Source organism: Antennarius striatus, chromosome 8 (genome assembly GCF_040054535.1).
Source record: "Antennarius striatus isolate MH-2024 chromosome 8, ASM4005453v1, whole genome shotgun sequence".
Classification (NCBI taxonomy): Eukaryota; Metazoa; Chordata; class Actinopteri; order Lophiiformes; family Antennariidae; genus Antennarius; species Antennarius striatus.
In genome coordinates this window covers 6266214-6287665 of record NC_090783.1, presented here as the reverse complement: position 1 = coordinate 6287665, position 21452 = coordinate 6266214, and the positions used below count along the sequence as shown (strand labels likewise).

The 21452-nt window shown below is 45.4% G+C and overlaps 1 protein-coding gene across 4 annotated transcripts in view; it reads right to left on the bottom strand.

The window, feature by feature from the left end:
• Positions 1-21452, bottom strand: part of lef1 (lymphoid enhancer-binding factor 1) — a 41942-nt gene that overhangs the window by 4067 nt on the left and 16423 nt on the right. The window contains exons 4-10 of one of the 4 annotated variants that reach the window (XR_011036909.1): positions 15176-15305; positions 11450-11540; positions 10326-10445; positions 9406-9568; positions 8543-8650; positions 6776-7116; positions 6229-6270 (exon numbers count right to left, since the gene is read on the bottom strand). Coding sequence is in view for 3 of the 4 variants with exons in the window: in XM_068321524.1 (XP_068177625.1) it covers positions 6236-6270; positions 6776-6824; positions 8543-8650; positions 9406-9568; positions 10326-10445; positions 11450-11540; positions 15176-15305 (696 nt within the window). In the remaining variant the exon portion in view is untranslated. The remainder of the gene's footprint in view (positions 1-6228; positions 6271-6775; positions 7117-8542; positions 8651-9405; positions 9569-10325; positions 10446-11449; positions 11541-15175; positions 15306-21452) is intronic. The other 3 variants (XM_068321526.1, XM_068321524.1, XM_068321525.1) reach the window with 3 other exon arrangements.

The window sequence follows — 21452 nt, the reverse complement described above, 5'->3', positions numbered from 1 at the left end:
CAAGGAAATTGTCAAATGTGCAAAAGAGTTCTTTTCCCTCTTGTGATCTGTGCTTGAGCTAACATAACAGTTAGCTACGCTTATTGACAAGCCACGAGATATTTTAGACGCGAGTAGCATCAAATAGAATCTGTGATCAAAGTGGAGAGGCAGAGACAAGAGGTGGATGGGCGCCTCCTCTGACGGGAGAGATGGACGCTCGGTGGGGAGAAAAAGGAAAAGAAGCGGCGCTGGTCTGCTTTTCCCTCGAGCCGAGAGTGTGGTTTTTTTCATGGGAGAGGAGTGAGTTGAGCCCGGCTCCTTGCTGCATCTTAAAACACACACACACACACACACACACACACACACACACACACACACACACACACACACACACACACACACACACACACACACACACACACACACACACACACACACAGCACCCTGCATACTACTTTACCACATGTGGATAGAAGGGAACAGGACAGAGGCCACCTTTCCAAAGGAAAGCTGACCCTGAGCTGCAGAGAGCAGAAACAGAAAGGAGTCCAGCACTGGGGTGGGGGTGGGGGGGGGGTGAAAGAGAGAGAGAGAGCCCCTGTCGCTTTTATTTACCTCTGCCACCCGCCCTCTTTTCATCCCAGGATCTCAAAGTGAGCCTTGCACGCCCGACGCTGCACTCTGTTTCCTGGGGAGCATTACCCCCCCCACAACACACACACCCCACCCCCACCACCACCACAGACATGAAAAGCTCTGGCCTTCCTGCCTGGGGAAGAGGCCTGAGGGGCTGATGGTGGGTGAGGAGCGTATGAGTGTGTACAAGTTCCACAAAAAAAAAAAAAAAAGGTTGCCTGTAACAGCAGGGGTGTGTATTTGCGTGGTGGTTGGTTGCAGGGTGGGGGGGTGGGGGGGCACCAGGCCATCTTTTCACAAGGTCCAGCCGACACAAACACTGGGATTCAGGAGCAACTTGACCCTGCCTCCCCCCCCCCTCACCACCTCACCTCCCTCTACATTACTGCTCAGGAATGCCGGCTGGACTTTTTTGCAGGAAATGAAAAGCTCTTCTGTTTCGGAAGGCTAGCAAAGGTTTAGTTTCCCTCGTTGCCCCCCCCCCCCCCACCACCACCACCAATTCCGTTCCCCGTCCAGGACGGAGGAGGGGAAGGAGTTGGACGAGCTCTCGCCTGGCGTTTGAAGTGTGGGAGGTTAAGATAACTAGAGCAACCTCGCGTCTCAATCACAGCTTTCACCTCCCAGGCTTAAATCAAAGCGCCCACAGCTGGGGCCGGCCCGCCTCGTAGCCCCCTAACCTCAAAACCCACCGAACCCACCCGTCTCCTCAGCTGCCTATCGCCCTACACACAGCTCTGGGGTTTCTTTTGGTGCCATTAAAAAGAAAAACACCACTGACAAATTACTCTAAAAATACGCCAAAAGTTTTGAGAGTCCGTCTCTAGAAATCGGCTGAGATGCAAAAACTTGAACATGGAGAAGAAGAAGAGCAGAAATTTGGATAGTCCTGCAAATTAGGAAAGATGTGTGACGATTGGTCACCGCATCTAGGGGTAAAACCCACGCTCGGGGCAACTGAACATTTAAAAAAAAAAAAAAAACAAGTTAGAAGTTGTAGTAAAACAAAAAAAATCTTAAAATACCAAATGTTTTTCTGTTTGAAAATGACTTCAACTACCCGCATTGTTGCACATCGATCCAAATGTGGACGAGTCAATGAACCACCACCGATCTTAATTTAACCATTTTTTTGTTCTGACAGACATGGAACTAACATTTCAATCGCTGTCTCTCAGACGGAGATGAATAATGAAACTACAGCAAAGACAGAGAACCAACCCTCTGTCCCATCAGCCCATCACTTCAGTCAAATACGACCGAGGTGTGAGCTCTACTAAGTAATTGTCCAAAATTTTCCTTGACTCAGGGACATCCAACATAACAGAAATCGCCCCTTTGAATTTTTTAACCTCCAATCAAAAGGGAGGCTCAGGGGATGTTGGAGCTTTTCCAGGAGGGGATATCAGAAACTAAGAAGTCTGTCAGGAGGATTGGGTGGTGGTGGGGGCAGAGTCAAAGAGAAAAACGAGGAGGGGGAGGACAGCACCGATGCTAAATGGTGGGAGAGTTGTTGAGGGTGGGGTGTAGCTGTGGTCAAAAGGGGAAAGGGAAGGGGTAAATCCTCAAACCTCAGGTATGTGCAGGTGAGAACCAGAGGGTGTGGGAGGGAGCCGTCGCCCACATCTGAGGGCGACATCGCTGGGGGGATGTTAGGGGATGGTGGGGAAAAGGGGTGGGGTGGGGGTTGGTGACTGCTCTCTCTGCTGTGGTCTGGCTTCAAAGGCCTCCACCCGTACTCATATTCCTCATTGGGACATTGGAGCAGGAAGAGGAGGTGGGGCAAAGGAAAGCGAGGGGTTAATAGATAGAAAATGGGTGAAAAATGTTTAAAAAAAATAAAAAAATAAAGATGGCACGGGGGGGTGGGCTGGCTTTAGTCCCCGTTTAACAATGGCCAGATTGACTTGAATGAAATGAAAACAAACACACTTCCTTCAGGCCCAACGTCTTCCTGTCTGCGCCCACGTGTTACCTGAGGGGGGTGTGTGTGTGTGTGTGTGTGTGTGTGTGTGTGTGTGTGTGTGTGTGTGTGTGTGTGTGTGTTGGGGTGGGGCTATCAGCCAGAGATAAGCGTCTGGTGAAGGTCACATATCTCCGCTTCTTCGTATGAAGGGCTGCAGTGCCTTCAGGAGCCACAGGGGTGAAGACGTGTGTGTGTGTGTGTGTGTGTGTGTGTGGGGGGGGGGGGGCAGACATCGAGCGAAAGGGGAGGAAGCGGAGAAGACATCACAAAGAGGAGACTGGACCCTCATACTGTTACTGCAGCTGGCCCCCACCGCAACACAATGGCCCCGTGACTCAATCAAAACACATCTCAAAGCCCCAGTCTAAACAATGGGATCACTATATCAGTGTTTTCTCACATGGAATCAGACCTTTAAGAGGGTAAGACCCCCCCCCCCCCCCCACACACACACACACACACTTAGTACTCGCTCCTCTTTAAAGTGTCAAATAAGGTTACCAGCTTATTTGACACTTTAATTTGTAAGATAAGAATGTCGGAATGAAAGATTTGTACGTTGGAGCTAAAAGCACACATTCAAACTTAAATTACATCAGGTCTGACAGACTGCTACCCTCTGGAGGTCCACAGACTGAACGGGTAGTTTTTTTTTCTTCACAGAGGAGGCTTTGTAGAGGTCAGGGGGGAACGAGAGACGGGACGGACGGAGGAGGGAGGGGAGAACATTTCCGATTCCATTCCGGACCAACAGAAACATTAGACAGGGCGTTGTTCTGATTTAATCCCAAAATCTGTCTCTTTTATCCCCCAACGCTTAAACCATTTTCTGTTCTTTTTGTACATTGTGTGTCGTGGTACAGTTTTAAATATATCCCCTCATCTTTTGAGTGCTGCTCGGAAACCAAGAAGGTTTTTTTTTTTTTTTTCCCCTCTCCCTTGCCCAATTATCCCGTGCCACTAATAGGGTGGGGTGTGGAGGCACTGGGCTGTGCTGCTGTGGCCTGGAGGCTCAGCGCCAAATTGAAAAGAATTGGGGAGGGGGAACAAAAAAAAAAAAAAAGCAGATGCTGAATCTTGCCTAATTGCAGCTGGGGTGTCTGGCTGGATGCTAAGATGCGGTATTTGTGTGTGCGAGACAGAAATATGCAAAGACTGATGGGGGTCTGGGAGAGAGAGGATGAGAGACAATGACTGAAAAGAGAGGAGAGGGAAGGAAATGAGGGGATGGAGACAGAAGGATGAAGTGGCAGTCGAGTCAAAACGGGTAATGTGGAACTCAGGAGGATAGGGATTTTCTTCTGGCCCTTTTCTTTATCCTCCATCCACTAACACACACACACACACACACACACCCTCCCTCTTCCTGCCTCCACGCTCATCAAAAGTCTTGACAGCTAACTTTTGGCTGCACATGTCAAAAGGAGGGCAGCCAGGGAACGATTGATGGGAGTCGAGGAGCATAAAGGATGCCCACCAGAGGTGCTTCAGCCAAACTTTTTGATTTCAGAGTTTCTGGAGTAAGACTTTGTTAGGAATGACCCTGAATGTACCTCCCAGCCTTTAATAGTTGTAAAGGATCTTATTTAATGGTATATCCTGGATCACGTGAAACAGATCTCCACTCAAACCTTTACAAAAGCCTCAGCGAGATGACTCAGGGGTAATTTTATGGCAGTTTTCAAGTGATTGCAACTCCAACGGCCCTCGCCGGCTGGATTAAAAGACCCTCCTTTGTTAAGAGTGTCTCCCCCGTGTGAAAAAAATGCGCAGTGGCTGAAACTAGGAAGAGAGCCTCCAGGGCACGTATGTGTGTCTCGGACAGATAACTATCTCAAAGGCTGTGAATCAGCAGGCTTAGTCAGACAAAAGGATAACAGCGCCAGAGGAAGCGGGAGGGAGAGAAACTAAATAAAGAAGGGAGCAGGACGAGCGAGGGGAAGGCGGCGTGAGTCTGAGACTTTTGCAGTCAGGGTAGGAAGAAGAGAGCTGAGATGATGAGGAGAAGACGGTGTCAGGATGGTGACTTTTAGGGCTGCTTGACATGTTGAAGATAACAAAAGAAAAGTAATGACAAAGTCGTAAGAAAATTTTTTTTTTAAAAAGGCAGCCTGGCTGCAGCTCCTGGTTGGCCTCACAGACTGAAACACGAACACGCTTTAAGTCAGTTTTCTCTCGGCCAAATCCAACGACATTAAAAAAACATTTCCCATTTGTTAAGCCGACTGCACGAGCGCTACAAATATAAACCACACATGAAAATGTGCCATCAAATTCAGCTTATTAACAAACTCCTCTTCAGATTTGTCTTGATGGGTTAGAGGTTGGGCCAATGAAACGAAGCAGACAAACGAGTTCATTTAAAGATGTTTTCAGCGCCTAACGCCAAACTAACCTCAATCCAGCTCTTTGGGATCTGCATAAATTGAGGGCTTGGGGAGTTGTGGCAGTATCCTTGGTATTATGCATATTAGTTTAAGGCTGTCACTGAGAATCAGCGAGGGTGTCCATCCCGCTGCGGCTAGGCGCTGCTAATTATTGGATCAGAGATAAAGTCCTTTTTAGAGCTCGCTCTCTTTGCGCTTTGAAAACTGAGTGTGGCGAGAAGGGGGGGGGGGGGAAGAAAAGCAGTCCAATTTTGGGTTCAGAGAGAGAGCCACTGGGTCAGGAATCAATCAAGTGGAAAACCTTTGTCTGGTTGGGGCGATTTTCACGTAAGACCAGATTTGTCACATCTGCCCGGGTTTTCCTGCCGCCGAAAGGAAGCGGAACAACAGGATGCTACCAGACTCACGGGGAAGAGAGAGGAAGGGGAAGATTGAGGGCAAAAAAAAAAAAAAAAGATCCGTGGAGAGTAAAGAAGAGTGTCACATTTGAAACATCCACTTTTCTTAAAAAAAAAAAAAAAAAAACAGGGCAAGTGACAGTTTGGTGAGGATTTTACAAGTCATTTGAATCAATACACCTCAACATATCATTCATATGTAAAAAAAAAAAAAAAATGCCCCCGCAGTGCTTTTGTCATGACGCCATTATAGACACCCTGAAGCCCCTGATACCGTGAAATCTTATTAAGGTATAGCATCTCATTAAGTTTCTGCCAACCGCTTTGCTTTGCTGCATAAAGACGCTACAAGAGACAACAAGAAATAATACTTATATATATATATATATATATATATATATAAGTTTTAAGTAAAACTGTTTTAAGATGAAATGTTTAGTCACTGTTGGGAAAAACACCAAGTGAAAATGATGATTTATCGCTGGATGATGGAATAAACTGCTGACACGGCATCTGACCTTTCCATCCAACCAGCAGTAAAAATAAAAACATCAAGCTGCTTGGGCATACACACACATGCACGTTTGATTGGGACACAAACCGACACAGAGAGGGAGAAAATCCAATGGCTATTGTGTTGAGGCCATTGAACAAACTCCCCGCACAAAGCACAATCCTTCTCCGAGCCGTAACACCGCTGACACAATGACTATGGTGAGGTTAGGGTGGACCTTTTCAGGATTAGTCTGTGTGTACATACTCTCAAGTCAGTGTTTAGCAGTTTGAAAAGACTTGACATGTATTGAGCTAATCATACAGGGAGTGTAGGGGGGGGCGGGGGGTGGAGGGTTTGTCTTACCATTTTCTCAGATGTACGCCGTTTTCATTCTCTGGCCTGTACCTGCAGAAAATTGCATCTTTTTAAAAATAAATTGAAGTATCTGGAAGGCATAGATCTTTGCCATCCAATCGGCCTACACAGTGTACAGACCCCCCAAAAAAGTACTGACATTCTCAATATGTAATTCTCAGTTGGATTACAGTTGCAGTTCTGAGAGGATGCTCGTAAGCACAGCTAAACAAGGTCAGCAGAAAGACAAACTGTAGTGCAGCAGGCAAACAAACGGTGCAAAGCCCAGAATCAGTAAGTAGTCCTACAGAATGGACAGACTAATCCCAAAGTAGGTGCAGTATGTGATGATAAGGACAAGAGAGGAAGGAACAAATGGATGGATGTATACAACAACAACAAAATATACTGCCTATAGAGAATCAAACCACTCCACTGAAGCCAAATGAGGGTTGTGAGAATTTTTTAATCAAGCCAAGAACTCTTTTCCCCTTCCATCTTACTATGTAAAGACAACTCCCAAGTTTAACACAACTTGAAGAGAAGGGCCACTTACCGGGGGCCGTTTCCTGCATCTTCTCCCTCTTTCGCTTCTTCTTCTTTCCCTAAAAAATATACAGAGGAACACATAAAGTGTGGCTCCAGCACTCACGCTCACTAGACCACTCTGATATCCTGCTGCTGACTGCCATGTTCACTCATCCCCTGCTGGGCAACCAAACCAGCATCCCTCGGACTCCAGACTCCACAAACCAACCGCCTCGCTGAAAGGGATGGACGGAGATGTGAAGTGTTCCCAATCACTTTGAGGCCTCTTTCTGAGCCGGTCTTCTAACTAGATGGATGTAGGACTGCTGAGCGGTCTGTCCTTGTCCTTCTCCTACCTTTGAAGTCCCTCTAATGACAAATATGAACAGGAAGTGCAATTAAAATCGCTCTGTGTAATTAGGCTAGCCTAGCTCGATGACAGAGAAGAGCACCACTCTGTTTCCAGCAAGGTGGTGGGAGTGTGTACGGATTTATAGCTTATGCTAAATCCCCAGGGGGGAGACTATAGGTATAGATAGCAGCGTAGAGTCGTTCTAGTCAAATATGAGCAGCACTTTGGTTTCCTGCTGCAAAGTCTGTTAATCCACTTATTCATGAGCTAATCTGCCTTCTACTGCTGTGGCAGACAGGGAGAAAGAGAGACCAAGTGAGAGTGGGTGAGAGAAACGATGAAGAGAGGGGAGGGGGGGTACATAGAAAGACTATGAATGCGGCATGCTCTCCATGCCAGTGCGTTACCTATTTTGGGGGTTTCCAGGCATGATGTGCTCAGCTGAGGATTTTGGTTTTTTTTGGGGGGGGGGGGGGTCAGAGCATCAGAGACATTTACAGTAAGATGTATGGTTTCTCTGCATCTCTCTGGTATGCTATATATAAAGGCACGCAGAAATTCCTTTACTTTTCTCCAACGTGTCAAATAGGTTTTGAGCTACCAACGATGGAAATGAGACAAGCAACTGTCACTAAACTCCATCAGTAAAGAAAGCCCCCCCTCCCTCCCTCCCTCCCCTTTCAGCAAGGCATTTTGGCAGCGGAGCAGTGGAGGCAGAAGGGGAAGGGATGCTGTCGCTGTCCGAGGGGAGGCAGATAAACACCACAAAGCACTTTTGGTGGTGGAGTGAATGTGAGTGCCGGAGCCACACTTTTAATAAAGGCTGGTGCTCTCTCGCTCTCTCTCACACACACACACACACACACACACACACACACACACACACACACACACACACACACACAGATTCATTCACGCCACATACTGAAAGACAGACCTGACAAATTTCAAATGAATACACACACATACACATACACACACACACCGATGTACACCCAAACACAGTTTGCATCTGCAAAGGTTGCTGCTGCCGGATGCTGGATGTGCGATCTGGAATCCTCCACCTAGTTTAACAGCTGCTTATTACATCCAAAAACTCCGTGTTGATACAGAACATCAAAGCCCAGCAGAACCATTACCAGGCAGTTTTCACTCGCTGTGATACTAACAATGTCCAGGATGCTACAATCCATTTGTATAGAAATAAAACAGTGAATCGGAGTTATGAATTACACATTAGGTTGAAACAAAAGCTCACCAGAAAGGACCCTGTTAGCATGGAACTGACTAGTGTGTGTGTGTGTGTGTGTGTGTGTGTGTGTCGTTATATTGTGTTCAGCTTAAAGAACCATTCATGTAACGCTGACATAAAGAAGCAACATCAATCAACCAACATATAGACACACAGCCGCACCTCTGCAGGTCTGTTCTGGTGATACTTACATAGTTGTCTCGAGCAGACCAGCCTGGGTAGAGCTGCATGTGGAGCTGCCGTTCCTTGCGGGCTAACTCATAATACTTAGCTTGCTCTTCCCGAGATAACGCATGCCACTGTTCAAGTACAAAAAGGAGATTAGGGTAGAAAATAGCATCTAGTCAATTACTGGCATACAAGTTGTACGTTCCTTGCATGAAAAAAAAGTGATGAAACTGGTGCTTTGATTAACAAAAAAAAAAAATCTTTTCCCATTTCCAAATGTTTCGATAGAGAGAGAGAGAGAGAGAAAAAAAACGGGATAAAAAGAGAGACAAAGCAGAAGCGGGACACATGATGAAGAGATTAACATACAGAGAGTCGGAAAGGCGGAGAGAAGAGGAGGGGGGGGGGCAGAAAAAAACTTTGATTTCATATCAAAATACTGGTTCCAATTTAGCAGAGCTTTTTATTCGAACTATGTCACTGAGCAATTACCCTACACTGGCCACAAACTAAGCTTTGCTGTGGCTCGCTGCCTCAACCGCTAGGCCTATTCGTTAAGGCTTTTAAACACGGCTCTGTGGTTCCACTCCTTTCCCAATCCTCAAGAGGAACAAATTTTGTCATTTCCAACCATGCCATTATCCAGGCATATTTTATTAAAACCAATTTTGATTGAATGTCAGTTAGATAGACAGTCTATATCTGTGCAGCTGAGATGAGAAGTAATTGGTTGGGGCAATTATAATGGTAATAATTACGACTATTTCATAAAAGGCTGTATGTTAAAAGAGATAACTGAAGCTGGGAGGGCAGTCCAGGCAGTTTCTTCTGCTTGGACCTGTGTGAGAAGCCAGAGCAACAAAGAGAACGATGACGATGAACCTACCCTTCGTCCCAGGATCTGATTGATGGCGGCGCTCTCCTTCAGTGTGCACTCGGCGACCACATTGGCGCGCATCTCTTTCATGTAAAGCATGAAGGCGTTTAGCGGCTTCTTGATGTGCGGTCTTTTGGGCTCCTGCTCTTTTCTCTGTTCGTGCTGGGGTTTCCTGTAAAGACAAAAACAACAACAACAACAACAACTTAGAGGGAGGTAAAGCAGAGGAAGAAACAAAATAGTTGGAAAATGAGAGAATGAAAGGGCAAGGCAACACAACAGGGAAATTGCGGTGACACGATGGCGTCAAAAGCGACGAGGGTCTGGTCGCTCTAGGTTGATCGTGACGATGTTAGAGGGACGCCCTGCATGGAACCCCCCCCCGGCCTGCCTTTTACGTCATGTGTCGTTGGATTTCATTCCTTTGCTGGTAACGCTAACCAAACCCCGTCTCATCCACAGCGCTTTCGGGATGTCTAGAAATACAACTGAGGAGACACCGTCTCTGTTCTGGACGTACTTTCTCATAACCTTGTTCATACTGGTACAGTCTTAGTACCCGGATGGCCATGAATAATGGAAGTATCCAGCTCGTTTCCCCCTCCACACGCTGGGGATGTGAATTCAGTTCATGAGCACTAATCTAGGACCTGTATCTGTCTCTGGCTAAGTGTGTTTGTGCTCCCTGAGGCCAAATGAAGCATAGACCCGTTATCAGCAGAGCGCGAGTCCTCGCTACTTATCAGCTCACATCAAGGGAATGAGAACAAGGCTCTGACAGAAGACGTTTTTTTCAGCAGTGGCCTACTGTAATGCTGGAAACCACAAATACCTGGAAGTATGTCATCTCAGAAAACCACTGGGAGAGAGGGGGGGGGGGTGAGTATGCCAGCGACTCCTAGAGATAGGTTGTTATTTGCAGGACTCACATGTGCATGATGTCCGTTTCATGCAGAGGCTCATGTTTGACCTGCGGGTTGACGATGGCTGGGTGGGGGATCCCTGTGGCGTGGGGACCCGGGGGGCCGGGCACCATGTGGTGAGAGAACCTGATAAAGCAACAAATTTGATTCATCGCAGGGGACAGAAATGCAACAGTAAATGTCACCGTAGAACCTGAGTGCTTGATTTGAGCTTTAGCTCCAACATCTTTCCTGACATAATTAAAAGAAAATTGCAGCAGAAGCCGTGATGTCTCCGAGGGTTCATTTGGCTTGCAGACAGCAGTCAGTGGTAATTATAATAATATCCTGCTGGACACAATAAACAATAAACAAGAGTTACTAGACTAACAGAGGGGTGTGAGATGATCACCCAAGTAGAAATAAAACAATATTTATATCTTATGTTAGACGTCTGAAATCTCTTTTTTTTTCATTTTGAAGAATTTTGTATTTGTTTTGACTTCATTATTCTGTCAAGATTTGCATTGTCTAATTGTTCACTTGTTTTGTCCATAAGTAGAATGTTCATAAATCCAAACTGAGAATAAACAATAGTCAGAAAAGGTTTCCCAAATGACAAAATGGTTTAAGTTTTCAAATTTAAGAAAGTCTAAAGCAGAAGAGCAGGGTTAGATTGTGTTGGGCTTAAACCAGGGCCTTATATCACACCTTCCATCCGTCTTTACTCAGGGCACGCCTAAAGCTCTGTCATTAAAAAACACCGAGTTGATGGAGAAAGATGAGGAAGAAGAAAAAGGGCAGAATTTTTTTTTTTTTTAAAAAGGAATGACAGTAAGGAGGCTACTGTCAAAGAAGTACAAAACAGGTACTAAAGAAAAATGTCTTGACAGTAAAGCTTTCATGGGGGGGTTAAACAGCCATATGGTTGTAAGGGGGGCACACGATGGGTTTGAAGCATGTGACTCAAACCACAGCAGCGCAGCAGGAACAGCCAGAGGACCCCCCCACCCCCCAGGCTGCTGCTGTTCCTCCTTTCTGTACACAAGCTGTGTCAGCGTGCAACTGATGCGAGGAGACGGGACAGTAATCGCTCGTTGTTTACACGAATCAACTGTGCATGCCTTCGCCGTGGAGCGTCCATGACTCACCATCCTAGCGGTGGAGTGATCTGGCCGACTCCTCCGGGAGAAAGGGAGTAGAAGTTGGGCATGTCTGGTCCAGGGTGCTGCCTCTGCATTCCTGTACAAACAATAGTACACAACTGTTAGATAGCATAAGTTTCACAAGTTTTTCTCTTCCTTTGTTTATTTGAGCCTCATCCGTTTCTAGTTAGCAATCAAAATGAGTCAGTAGCATCCGATTGGGCCAAAGGTTGTCAGTATAAAAAAACTAGTTTATGGTGACACCAATGAATCTCACATTTATTAAGTACCTGCAATATTTTTGATGACAAAAGTAGGGTTAAAAAACATCTCAAACCAATAATCAGGAATCCAATCGATATCCTCCGATGTTTGTGTGTCGCTCTGACTGAGACGTTGTTGTAGTTTTATGGTGTACTGCTCTGACTAGCTTCTATCCTCTGATGAAAACCCACCAAAAAGCCCATAAGTGTACTCCCTCCTTCCACATCCTACAAGTCAAGGACAGCGTTTGGCTTTAATGCTCCCATTGATCTCACACACCAGTAAGAAAAAGATCATATTTTCCCCGCTTAGCTCGAGTCCTTCCAGTGTTTCGTCGTCTCTAAGCTGTTAATTGAGGCTTCCTCTTTGTGGCAGAAGCTGCAGCTCTCCCTGTGGACGAGGGATTGACTTTCACTAACTGTCTGTGTATCTTCAGGACTAAGCTCTCCATCTCTACCTCCCCTGCTCCTGGTGGGTTTCAAGGTCGAGGGTCTCTCTTCCTACAGTGAGATTCAGCGGAAATCGAGCAGTAAGATTTATTTATTTTTACTCCTCTAACTTACTTATGTTTCATTTTACAGCAGAGCAACAATATATTTAAAGTCTGCCGATACGAGAAGAAGCTTTTCATACATGAACGACCATCGTGTCTACATGTGTGTTCAAACACACACACAAAGAGGGCAAATGCCTGCAGATTAGCACCATTTTCTAATCCCTGCCAGATTTTTTTCCTCTCTGCCTCTATCTTTTCTCTTTCCCATTTCTCTCTCCAGGCTGTGGTCTAAAGGGGCCTCCCTCCCCATGGGCAGCAGGGCGATCCGGGGCGCTTCTATCTCTAAAGCCAATGTTGCAAAGGCTGGATCCATAGCGTGCACGGCGCTACCCCCTGCTCGCTAATCCACCATGTAACACTCCTGAGGCTCCTACTGAGGGCGCAAGGGAAGGAGGTAAGGGGACGAGGTGTCGAAAAAGGAAAGACCCCGGCGTATTAACCTTGTCACTCACACCCTTAAGGTGCCCAAATTACTCACTCCTCTTTTCACACTTTTCCCATCCAACGCAACTTCACGCTAGCAATTCCTCTGAAAACAAGCAACACTAACTCGATTCTTCTTTGGAAACCTGGAAACGATCTATATTTAAATTGCCATTCCCATGTTATGTTTAAATTTATTTCAACAAAACACACACACAGAGAGAGAGAGACACACACACACGGCCTTCCATCCCGCTTTGCAGCTCTGTGCATATTAGAGCTCATAATGAGAAAATCCATGATTGTTTTTCATAATTAACGAGTAGATCAAAGTCGGAGCCCACTAAGGAAGGACAGAGCAGCAAACGGTCGATATGAGAGAGAGAGACAGAAGCGTGGGGGGGGGGGCAGCAAGAAAGAGAATAGGAGAGATTCTTTTTAAGCATCTCCAGCTTTGCTCTGCTGGTATACGCGCACATGAATATGCCTACAGGGAAATCATTTGCAGCTAATTCGCCAATTGGATCATTTGGACATGGATTTCTGTTGGGCTGCAAGTGCAAAAGATCAAATATAGTAAGGAAAAAAAAAAAAGAAGCTCCAGGGGTCTTTTTCTGGTCTTCAGTGTTTGCCAGAAATTCAGCGGTTCTCTACGGACAGGCAGGATGCACACCAGCAGTAAAATAGAGAGCATTACCTCATAAATTGTACTACACGATAACAATTTTTTGAAATCAAACGCTCGCATGTGCACACAGTGTATTTATCGCTCAATTTTTGTGTCAACACAACTCTCTCCTGCTCCTATTAGAAAATATTTAACAAATTGTGATGCTTGATTTCTCTGACATATGTGGAGCACGGTTCCTTTATGCGTCTCGCTGCCTTCATCTCACCGTGCTGTGTACTCTGGTGCTCGGTTCCACATTGTTATTTATAGCCAGACCCTCAGAACCTCCCAGACTCATCTTCATCATCGCCTACAACATCCTGACTGATCCGTCTCCTCCTTTCAACTGGCAGCCGCAGGAGAAGAAAGCCAGGAAAAGAGAAAAGGTGTGGGACCAAATGACGACGGGGCCCACGTCTTTTCACGTTTTGTGAGGAGCTGCCAAAGACTCCAGCTGTGCGATGCTTAGGAGCTCGTCCCGACTGCCGAGAAGCTCGTCTGCAGCTGTCAGAGTGGCGGCTTGATGTGTTTGGGGTTTTTTTTTTTTGTACTGAGAAGCAAACAGTGAAGAGGAAGAGGGCAGCAGAGCTCAGCGCGCCATCCCACAGGCTGCTTCAAATGAGTTCATGATCAGAGCTGATGGAAAGGATGACTTTACTCTGACAGCGCTGGCAGACGGTTGGGTTGTAAAATTAACTCAAGGATTCAGTTTCAAGCAAAGCCCTCCAAAAAGTGCTCCGTTGAGTAATATTGTGATATTTTAAGTAAAATCTTACTTTGGTCTGCAACGCCTAAAGGCGGCGTTAACCCAGTTTAACCTCCTGTCCCAAAGGCTCTTCTTCTGCACAAAACTACTGACCAAACTCAGTATTCCAGAATATCTCCATCAAAACCCTACTGTGGAGTATTAACTTCATTTTTAAATAAATTGTCAAATTAAGTTTTTGTTATTATCAGTGCAAATTTACAGACTAGATTTAGAAAAGCCTAAAGTGTTGTGCTAAGTCAAGTCACTGTCATTTGAATAATGTGAAAAAGCATCCGGAGAAATGTCTGCATATCATTCATTTTTCTTTAGTCAGCATTATCCTTTTTAAAAAAAAATTCAGTAAAGATTTAGCAGAGAGACAGTCTGGACATTTAAGCCGCAGAAAACACAAAAGCATTTTATTCTAGTTTCAGTTTTTAAGAATAAGAATGTAGCTTTTCAAGTGTCTGGATTTATGATGAACGATGAATTTAAGAAATGCACACAGAAGCGCTTTTATTTGCCATCTGAAGAGACAACGGTCCAAATATTTGCTTCACAAGATAAAACTGCAAGAATCCTATTGGAAACTATTTGGGGTTTATTTTGGAGGAAACCAGCTACTAGATGATTCCATTACTGTAGTCTTTTGTTCCTATACCTGGTAAACATTTGCATGTCAGGCTTCCACCAGTTTGTTCTGGATTCACCCTGATGGTGTGTGTGTGTTGGGCCAAATGGGCCAAAAATGTGAGTTCGAGGAGTGGTTTGGTTCAGACTAACCAAACAAAAGGCAGTATTGAGAAGCGTCTTTGCTGTTATTATCTGATCTCTGTTTGAAAAAACACTTTTAAAAGTTTGAGAAGAGTTTCCTGGAGTCTGACCTGTAAAGAAATAAAGCCTGAGAGGAAATATCGGAATCTTTGAGGTAACGACTAGTATGGCTCCTTAGTTACTACTTCTAGATTTGCTCAGGCAAGTAGTTCAGGACATTTTTGTGCATTTTATACATATTTCCACTCCTTTGACTTTCTCAACTGCGATTGGGTGATGATCTCATTCTCTATATACCTTTGTTGTTTGCATCCTGGGGGTGATGACCGGAATGGGATCCAGGGGCGAAGTGCTCGTCGCTGTACGTGATCAGCGGGGTGAGAGGGTGGACCGCATGGGACGGCTGCACAACAGGGACTTTGTTGGACTGTGGAAAAAAAAATAAGAGAAGATATAAAAACAATCTGAAAGAGTGATGATATTGGCTTCAAGCGGATTATTCCATGTGCAGTATGGCCCCGTTCCCAACAACACGATCGGGGGTGGGGGGTGGGGGATGGCTCGACCGGCACGGGTGGTCTGCTTCTTTGTAGATGTGAGTGAAAGAATAAAGTAACGAAAAGAGAAAAAAAAAAAGTCCTAAAATTTCCTCTCTTAATTTAGTAGCTTGAGCAACAGCACCTCCAAACTTTGTTCAGCCTAGGTCAGCAGGACTGAAAAACCCTTGTCCCTGAGGGATGGAGGAAAAACAAGTCAGAGAGGTGCAGGAGAGTGCTTGAGCCAGCAAAAGAGAGCGAGACGCAGACAGAGCTGGAGCGTATGGGAGTGAAACGGCGATGGAGCAGAGAGAGGGGAGAGAAAAGAGAGATTTGCTCGGGTGGAGTTAGAGCACAGGTCTTAGGCGGAAGATCAAAGGCAGTCATTAGCTGGTGAATAAGGGGGGTTCATTACAGAGCAAGGGCCGGGGGGGGCGTGGGGGTACGATGGATGGAGGGGAAGGGAAGGGTGGCTATGGAGTCTGAGCGTGAGGGAGACAGATGTCTACGGCGAGTCACATCATTGGTGGCCTGGCCACAGGTCCGCCAACCCCGGCTGACTCAGAGAGACCTGCGTCACCATACATGGCGCCGGCGGCGCTTTGCATGCTTGGGTAACACATGGTAACATTTAGCAACACTTAATCTACTCCAATCTGAGCTGGAGTCAAACTTGCACCTCTATTAGATGGGGGGGGGGGGCAAAATATTCAGCTGTCCTTTGCAGACGCTGGCGCTGTCAGGTGGCTGCCGAGGTGACATTCCTGCAGTCCGTGCTAAGTGGTGATTGGTGGCCCTCACACACACACACACACACACACACACACACACACACACACACACACACACATACACACACACATACACAAAAACCCCATGGACCCAAAGGCAGCTGGAATGTCTGCATTTCCCCAAACCTCTCCCAGACTGGCACGGCATCAACTTAAGACCCCACCTCCCCTCCCCCACCTTCAAAGGGTATGTTTGGTGTTCGCGTGTTGAAGAAAGGTCTGCTACACTCGAGCACATGACGGGCCGCTGACATCAGACTCTTTATCGGGCTGCGAATCTCATCTCCCAGGGCCCAATTTTTTCCCGGTTCCTCTCTTGATGTGAGTTTCTTAAACCAACATCCGGCGCACATTGTGCGATTTCAGATAGCATGTGCCACCTGATTCAGCAGAAGACATTTTTTCCAAGTCACAAAGCAAAGGCTATCCCCATTAGCCCAGGTGAGTGTTGTTCCGTGACCCTGATAAACAGGAGTCAAAGGTGACGGGATAATCTGCAAGTGTGGGGGTGTCAGACCTATTTGCAAGCGCTGCTAACCCTAAAGGAGGGTTAACTAGGATTGGGCGGATGGGGAATGCCTTCACCAGGGGCTAAATGATAGCATTCTCACCCATATTATTTTACGCCTCTCCACTCCCATTTGTTATCCTGTGGGAATGAGATAAGAACCGGCAGATTATCATTTTAGCTGCAAGTCTTCTTCAACTTTTAGCGGGCAAAAACAAAGAAAAATCCAGTTGGATACAAAACTTGGTCTATGGTATTTGTTGACGCGCATATAAACTGTGATGCTGCAAAATAAAAATAAGTTGAACGTAAATGCTTTCTTAGCATATAAGAAAGCCAGAGGCTTCTGCGGCAGAAGACAGACCTCTATTACGCTTTTTACCCCGTTCCAGATGTCGAATCCCATTTTTGTCAATTTCTTGATAACGGCCTCCATTGTAGCAAAATCCACCAAGAAAAAAACAACCTTTATGATAAAAATAAAGTCTATGACGGCTAGGTTCACACTTACATAAACTGCAGGCCACAGCTAACCGTGTTTACTCTCTGAGGAAAGAAGAAGCAATGACTTGGTATTTATGCTTCTTATTTCTTCATATCACTCTGAGTATTAAGACAATACGATGGAGAAAACTGTATCAGTGTCAAAATCCTCACATAATAACATTAAAATTGAAATTTATAGTGGATGCTGGATGACACACCCTGCACTTGGAGTGGAGAGAGAGAGAGAGAGATGTCCAGGTGAAAACAGCCACAATAGTTACTGACGTCTGTCACCTTGGTTCTGGTTTACATCAGTGGGTTTTTTTGCATTTTACAAAAAAAATTAAAATAAAATCGGCATGGATTTCAAAGAATCCCCATCTATGGATCCGCACGACTGAAAACACTGTAACACGCATACCCGAGCAGTAGTTGGCAGTGCGCACTTCAAAAATCAAAACCACACAATTAGTTCTCAGTAGTGGTGCAGTAATCTACAGAGGAGGTACTTAAAGAGAGTCTTCATGTAAAACTGGACAGTGGACATTGGGTTGTCTTTCCATAGTGATGTCGTCTGAGTACAAGAACGAGACTGGAACCACCCTTCTTATGTAAACAAACGACTAAAATGCGACAAAACATGGCACTTTTTGGGCAAAACTGTTGTCACGTAAAAGTCTTTAGCAGTAGCAGGAGTGTTGCAAAGGAGGACGGACATATTGGAGGTTGTTTTTATTCTAAAGGAAAGATAATAGGCTTAGAATCCTTCTATTCATATTTTCAGGCAGAGAGAAAGAGGAGAGGCTACGAGGACTGAAAAGAAAACGTTTCATTTTGGAATGTCATACACCGGCTTGGCCGTCCCTCCTGAAAGAACTTCTCAGATGTGGTTTTAAGAGTAATTCATTGTGCGGAACTGGAGCTGGCAGGGAGCCCTCCATGGAGGAGACACTCCAGTGTGTTTCAGCACAGGGAGCCAATGATTTGGCATTCCGTCTGAAAATGGGGGTAGGGAAGGGAAATGGGACGTTTCATTTTTGTTTCTTTTCTTGATTTTCTTTTTTTTTTTTAACAGGGAGAAATGTACTGACGGCACACCGGTTTCTCCAAGCTTGTATTCTGTCAGGTTCCACCAATATCCTGCCATGTTTTCTGAGCATGACTGTATGCGTTTGTACGTGTGTCTATGCGATATATGCAATAACTGTCCCTGCAATATTGCCTTTTTAGCATGTCTCTACCTCTCTCCCCCACACAGCATGGCTTTTGTACTCCTCTCAATTATACCACTTCTGCAGAGTAGAGTGGAAAAAGGGAAAGCGGGAATTTTATAATAATCACTTCCCACTTCTGTAATTTATATGCAATGAGGACTCCTTGTGCCTGCAGCTACAATCAAGTGTGTAGAAGCCATGTGCGGTGTTTCACAAACAGCTGGGGAGACGGCAGCTCAAGCGGTGGCTATGGATTCCTATGCTGCTAAATCATTTCACATAAATAAAGCCTTTCTCACCCCGAAAACACAACCTTAACAACTCACAGGGGTTTTTTCTGCACTGGGAAGAAAGATGATGCATCAATCTCAAACTCAACCATGGTAACAACTGAGATGGGATGAGGTAAGAAACTGGCAGAGGGCCTCCTGTGATGGTTTTGATGCTGTTTCATTGTGATTAGATGCGATTATATATTACAAAACCAAAAGTAGGGTGTGCCCACTGATGACATCTCACCCCTAGACCACATGTTCACACTCAGGTGAGTTTGTGTTCAAGTGGCCGGTTCAGCATCATCCCAGGGTGGCTTTACAGTGCAGAAAATAAAAGACCCCCCCCCCCCCCTTCTTATCAAAACCAGTGGAGACCAACCTGAGGAAGCTTGAATAAATAACCAATTACCATTTGCAGAGAGGGTTGAACTCCACCAGCTTCGAGTGGAGTGCTAAAAATGGAATGTTTTATTGGGAGGGTGGCCCCTTGGCCGGGGGGCTTAATGTAACGAAACCCAATTAATGGAGAAGAAAGCCGGGCCGCCAGCAAGCGAAGGAGCGCCATGTGCCCGGGGTAATGAGACGAACCAGCGAAGCCAACCACAGGGACAGTAGTGGAGGAGGCTACGAATAACAGGGAAAGCCAGCCACGGGAAGGAATTTACATCTGCGAAGCCCCCAAATCTCTCATTCTCCTTCCTTCCTCCATATATTCTGTTGGCGTCCAAAAGTCGAAAAAAAAAATCCAAGACACTAAAAACCAAGGCCAACAATGTGGAAGATAGCAAAGGATCCGATGAAGTTTGAACAACATAAAAGGACTTACAAAGCACAGATGGGTTTCAAGCAGTGGTATAGATTTATATATTACAAGTTAAAATGATTTAACTGCTGCATGTGTTCATTATGCAAATAATGTATCACACTGTACTCTAAATACGCCCACAAAGACTGACAGGCAAATGCACATTAATGCATATGGCCATTACAAAAAGGGTGCATGAATGTGAAACTCTCACATGCTAAAAAACCTAAACTAAAAAAAAATAAATGCATGGCTGTGAGATCCAGTCACGGTATTTAGTGATCAGAGGCTGCAATAACCATGCCTCTAACGCATACATATGGTAAATGAACACAAAGGAACCATTAACAGCTGACTGTCTTCCTGCCACCACCAAGCAGCACAACTAAATAAGACGAGTTGGATCAGCCGCCATGCTGCAGTTGGCATGGAGAGCATGCGCTCCGAGCAAATCGATCACGCTAGTGTAAAGACGATAATGCGTGTGAAATATGCCTGCCCCAGATGAAAAGACTTTACCCGCTTTTTTAAAAAAAATGTTCAACTCTTAATGTCTATATCGTCGAGCTATTTAAAACACTGAGAGAAAAACTACGGAATGTTTTTTTTTTTTTTAATATGATCCATGATTCTCAATCCAATGATTTTCTTCGCAGTTAACCCACAGCAAGATCAGTGAGAGTTCAGCGATGACGACAGTCAGAGTTGATCTTTTAGACAAGTCATATGAGAGGTCATATGAATTTCAGTTAGAATTTAGTCAGTTAGAATTTAAAGGATAGCGGTCATCGCAGCCACAAAATATTGTATTGGCAATAAATTTAATTTTGCACTTAATTTCATGTTGTCCTTGGGTTCTGGCTCCCTCCCACATTCCATCCTTAACATAACAATATCTATTAAATTATCAATATAGAGTTTTTACCAGGGAATTATTTCTATACTGAGTATTCATGGCACAGGATGGTGAATGTTGCACCCAAATTGAATCAAGTCATCAGGTGTAATGGTAACGCCCGAATACCTGTAAGCTCGTCCTTTATTTGCGATAAAAAGGAACAGAAACTTAATAAATAATCTTAATATTGGTCCCAATATTGAGCCGTGTCACCTGACACTAAGCTGGCACACACTGTGTGTGTCGTACTGGACCTGAAATGCTTCTGTGCTGGGAGGATTGTCGTCATGTTTGCACCACTATCCAAGCACAGTGAGGATGGAAGCTGATCCGCGCTGAGTGGAAGGCGGCTGCATCACTGCTCTGCTTGTAGTGTGTGTGAGTGTGTGAGGGATGAAGGTGTGTGTGGGGGTTTGGCCACTGCTCTGGCAGAGCCCTGGGCGAACTGCAGGATGTTCACCTTGCGGTGGGGCACAGGGCTCATTGTCACAGCAGGACGTGGTCACATCAAAAGGACTGAGGAAAGGGCAAACATTCTGTTGAAGTGGCACTGTCAGCAGGCCTGCAAGCACACAAGCAAACACACACACACAAAAGGCAGACCGCACACACACTCAAGCACCCACCCACTCAGCATCTACACCCCCGTTAAAGACAGTGGCTGTTGTCTGTAGCGCTGTCACTCTCAGTGGATTCTACTGAGAAATGATGACGGAAAATTCCAACCATACTTTAGATGGTATCTGCCCTGCAGAGTTTCACAATACGGTTGAAATCTGGACACTTTCACTTTGCCTATCTTAAAATGAGAATGGTAACACATTTAGCTCTGTCATTTCCTCATTTTCCCTATCAGCTATGTATTTCAAACCAGGACGAATGCTAATCTTGGGGCCCCCGTATTTGGTAGTCAAACTTTCAGACTGACCACCACCAGAAAATTTTTGTAGCACACTTTATTTTTCTTCCCAAAATTATCGACGCCAGCAACTATTTATAGAAACCCTGCTGCTGCATTAACACACTGCATGATTTATCATTAGAAACCAGCTCTGGTGTGC